Source organism: Leptosomus discolor, chromosome 1 (genome assembly GCF_034619465.1).
Source record: "Leptosomus discolor isolate bLepDis1 chromosome 1, bLepDis1.hap2, whole genome shotgun sequence".
NCBI lineage: Eukaryota > Metazoa > Chordata > Aves > Leptosomiformes > Leptosomidae > Leptosomus > Leptosomus discolor.
Window position 1 is genome coordinate 110568001 of NC_141391.1, and position 4642 is coordinate 110572642.

At 39.8% G+C, this 4642-nt stretch overlaps 1 protein-coding gene across 1 annotated transcript; it reads left to right on the forward strand.

The window, feature by feature from the left end:
- Positions 1-908: 908 nt before the first annotated feature.
- NRIP1 (nuclear receptor interacting protein 1) lies at positions 909-4417 on the forward strand. The gene has a single exon (XM_009945960.2). It carries the CDS (start codon positions 909-911, stop codon positions 4395-4397), a length of 3489 nt encoding a protein of 1162 aa, XP_009944262.2. The 3' UTR covers positions 4398-4417.
- Positions 4418-4642: the final 225 nt, after the last annotated feature.

The following is a 4642-nucleotide window of genomic DNA, read 5'->3' on the forward strand; positions in this document are numbered from 1 at the left end:
AAAATGTACGCATATACATATATGATGCTACCTATTCTGTTACTTGAAAACAGATTCAACATGAACATAAATGTTGAATTTAGGCATACCTTTTTCTACTAATTCTCTTTTAGAATGATAGTTTGCATGTCCTGTGTGCTTACGTAGTAAGAAGAAAGGGTGATGCTACTGCGAAGTAAACTACAATGTGTTTTTTAAAAGACTATTTAGAGTGATTTAAGATTTTTCTTTCATGTTTGCTGTTCCTGATTTTAAGCTGTAGGGTAGAGAAATTTCATGAATACTTGTAGTAGCTATGCTTATGATAGTTAATCTTAATTTTTGTTTAAATTTTCTGTCTATTGTTTTTGCAAAGTTCTTTAAATTAGTTACCATGTACTTTGTCCATTACTTGATTTATAATTTCTTCTGGAATGTGGTTATTGCTTATATATCCTGAATCTCTGTCTAAGACAATGTGTTTTAAAAAAAGAAAAATTCTTATGCAATTAGATCTTATCCTAAATCTTTTCTTTCTGTTTTTTTTGTTTTGTTTTTATTTTTGTTTTCCACTTAGGAATTTTATATGCTTGGTGGAGATGGAAAAAGATGAAATCCAAACTGGCTTCGTGGAGAAAAAAGGCAGCAAATACTCAATGGAACTTTATTACGGTGGAACCATGTTTTGAGTGCTCCTCTTAGACATCCTTCGTAAATATTCTAGATATCAGCAGATTGATATGATTGGAAACCTGGCTCATCAAACAATATACACTGGAATGCGACATTTTGTATTGTTTCTGAAAGTCTGTGAGAAAACACTGTAGACATCTACCTGTTATTTCATAACTCTGCATCTCGATTCAGCTACAGAAAACTAGTCTTTGAAGTGAATAGAGCCAGAGCCCTTTTGGAAACTTTTATTGAACATGACTCATGGAGAAGAGCTTGGCTCTGAGATGCACCAGGATTCTGTTGTTCTAACTTACCTAGAGGGATTACTAATGCATCAAGCAGCAGGAGGCTCAGGTACTGCAGTTGACAAAAAGTCTACTGGACACAGTGGAGAGGATCAAAACTTTAAGATTTCTGGAAATATATTTCCCAGCTGTCAAAGTAATGGTCCAGTTCTTAACACAAATACATATCAGGGGTCTGGCATGCTGCACCTCAAAAAAGCAAGACTGTTGCAGTCTTCTGAAGACTGGAATGCAGCAAAGAGAAGGCGGCTGTCTGATTCCATTGTGGATTTAGATGGAAAAAAGGAAGCTTTGTTAGCTGGTATGGTTGAAAATGTGCCTAAAGGCAAACAGGATAGCACATTACTTGCCTCTTTGCTTCAGTCATTCAGCTCTAGGCTGCAGAGCGTTGCTCTGTCACAGCAGATTAGGCAGAGCCTTAAGGAGCAAGGGTATTCCCTTAGCCATGATTCTTTAAAAGTAGAGAAAGATTTAAGGTGCTACGGTGTTGCATCCAGTCACCTGAAGACTCTACTGAAGAAGAGCAAAGCAAAAGATGAGAAGCTGGACACCAGCTTGCCTGATATAACAAAGAACCTGCCCAAAGAGAGGTTTATAGAATCTCCTCATGCGGTGCAGAGTGGACCTAAAGTGATAAATGAGCCACTGTCATGTGCTGCAAGATTACAAGCTGTTGCAAGCATGGTAGAGAAACGGTCTAGCCCTGCTGCTTCACCAAAGCCCAGTGTAGCATGCAGCCAGCTGGCTTTACTCCTTTCAAGTGAAGCTCACTTGCAGCAGTACTCCAGGGAACATGCTATAAAAGCACAAAATGCAAATCAGATAGCAAGTGAGAGACTTGCAGCTATGGCCAGATTACAAGAAAGCACTCAGAAAGATATTGGCCAATTTGGTTTAGCGAAAGGAATGACAAGCCATCTCAATGGTCAAACAGGATCATCAACCAAAACAGTATCTAGCAAAAGCAATATGGCAGCATTTCAGAGTTCAGTGGGAATCATGCATTCTCCTCCCAAAACTGTGGGATACAAAAGTGCTTTGGAAAGGAATAACGTGAAAACCTTTCCCAGCAACAGTTTGCTCTTGCATCTGCTGAAAAGCCAGAATACCACCAAACACGTCAAAGGGCATGAACAGAGTGAGAGCGCCACCATTTTTGAAGACAGCAGCACACCGACAACTATTGGTGAGCATTCAGACAACAATCCTAGTTTTACAGAAGATGACAGCAGTGATGATGAGAGCTCTCATTCTAACTGTCTTCCTATAGACCTGTCCTTTAAACAGAGGACAGATAAACAAGATGTAGGTCCACCTGCATCTCTGGATAACCTGACTCAATCCTTGCTTCATAACTGGGATCCAAAAGTTTCGTGTCCAGAGATCAAGGAAGAGAAAGACACTCCAAAAGCTTCTAAGCTGAATCCCCATCAGAAAGTAACACTACTTCAGCTGTTACTTGGGCATAAGAGTGAAGAAGCGGTAGACAAGAGTAATGACCCTCAGGGACCACACAGTGCAGCTGATGTGGCAAAATTCACTGTACAGACTGGTAAAAGGACTCCTGTCACTGACAGTCCCAGTGCAAATCGAATGACTCCGTTAAGCACTCCGCCTTTGCTGGTTTCTACAAAAGCAGACTCTCCTATAAACCTCTCACACCAGTCGTTATCCATCAAGCGTAGCTCGCCACCATATGCCTGCAGCATCCAGCCGGACAGACTGGTGAATCCTGCATCTAAACATTTGATAGACCTTTCTAAAAGCAAAGAAATTCAAGGAGCCAAGCTGAGCAGGAACGATAGTCCCCAGAACTCCTCAGCATTCAGTGCCAGCAAGCTGTTGCAGAACCTTGCTCAGTGCGGCATGCAGACTTCCATGTCAAGTGAAGAACAAAGAGCTAGCAAACAGCTGCTAGCAGGAAACACAGATAAACCTGTTGGCTTGATTGATAGATTGAACAGCCCTTTGCTTACGAATAAATTGAGTACGCATGAAGAAAACAGCAAAATATTCAGTTGCCAGCCTGCACCCGCTGAACAAGGACTTCCAAGTTCGGAAATAGAAAATCTCCTTGAAAGGCGCACTGTCCTTCAGCTGCTTCTGGGAACTCCCAATAAAGGTAAAAGTGAAAAGAAAGAGAGGATGCTTTTAAGAGATGAAAGTTCTCAAGAACAGACAGATAAGGCTTTGAATGAGCAAATATTGACGGTGAAAATAAAAGCTGAACCATCTGAAGAATTAAATGTTCCTTATAATTCAAGTGCACAACAAGTGAGAGAGTGCAAGAGTACCAAACTTCAAGGATTTGTTCATTCACTGAAGAGAAACACAGCTGCTTCTCCAGCATCCGAGGAGTTGAAATCTGAGCCTCTTTCGCCTCAAGATTTCTCTTTTTCCAAAAACGGCCTGCTAAGTAGGTTGCTGAGACAGAATCAAGACAGTTACCCTGCAGATGAGCTGGACAGAAGTCACCGAAACAATGAGCTGACACACCTTGAATCAAAGAGTCTTTGCATAATACCGAAGAAGAGGAAGCTTCATGCTGAGCCTTTGGAAAGTCCATTAAAAAAGATGAAGAGTAATATGTCTGATGCTGCAAACAATCACACTTCTCCTACTGAGGCACTGTATGGGCCTTTGCTTAACCAGCAAGAACTGAAATTCAACAGAAGTGAGGCTGAATTTAAATATGCTGTAAGTCATGGTGCAAATAATGACAGTGAAAATAGGAGTTGGTCTAGAGATAGTAAAGGCTTTAATGTGTTGAAACAACTGCTTCTCTCAGAAAACTGTGAGAGAGATCTGTCACAACATAGGAATAACATACTAACAGAGGGCAAGAAAAAAGGAAACAAAACCAGTGCAACCATTAATAAACCTGAATTCAGCATTTCTTCAGTAAATGCATTAATGGGAAGCCCTGTGCAACAGAACAATTGTGTAGTTCATAGAACATTTCAGTATCCTGTAGCAGTAAAAAGTCCTGCCAGTTCGCCCTTCCCTGAACATTTGGGGAGTACAGTATCTAGACTAGAGTCTGACCAGTTTAGCATGTGTCCCATGCCCAGTGAAAAAGGGCCCATCAGATGGGTGATCACAAGTATGGACAAGAATGATTATGAAAAAGACTCTCCGAGACTGACTAAAACCAATCCAATATTGTATTACATGTTACAGAAAGGCGGCAACTCTGTTAGTAGCAAAGAAGCACATGACAAAGAAATTTGGAGTGAACCTTCATTTACTGATAATCCAACTCATGTTATGATCAAAGAGGAGTTGACATCTGATGCAGAGCTTAAAACTCCTTTTAGTAACTTAAGAAGCCCTTATAACAGCCATATGGGGAGTAAGACCTCTCATCAACATGGTGTGAATGGAGAAGTGCATGGACTTCTGGAAGAAGTGCTAACAATCAAAAAAGAGCCAGAATAAACTACAGCCTCCTCAATGAGTTTACAATCAGTGGTTTTGAATCTTTCTTTTAAAAAAATAAAAAATAATAAAAAAAAATGAGTACGAACTTGACTACTGTATAAATTGAGCATGATTTTAGAAAAGCATGGTCTAATTGAAACATGTTTTCATTTGATAAACTTCTTTTTATTTTTCTGGTGATGTTATTTAAAATACATGTAGATAAAATTTGCTTTACAATAGATTGTCACAAGGAAACTAGA

Excerpts from the sequence above, each read along its gene's own strand:
- NRIP1 (XM_009945960.2), top strand. The coding sequence starts at position 909 with ATGACTCATGGAGAAGAGCTTGGCTCTGAGATGCACCAGGATTCTGTT.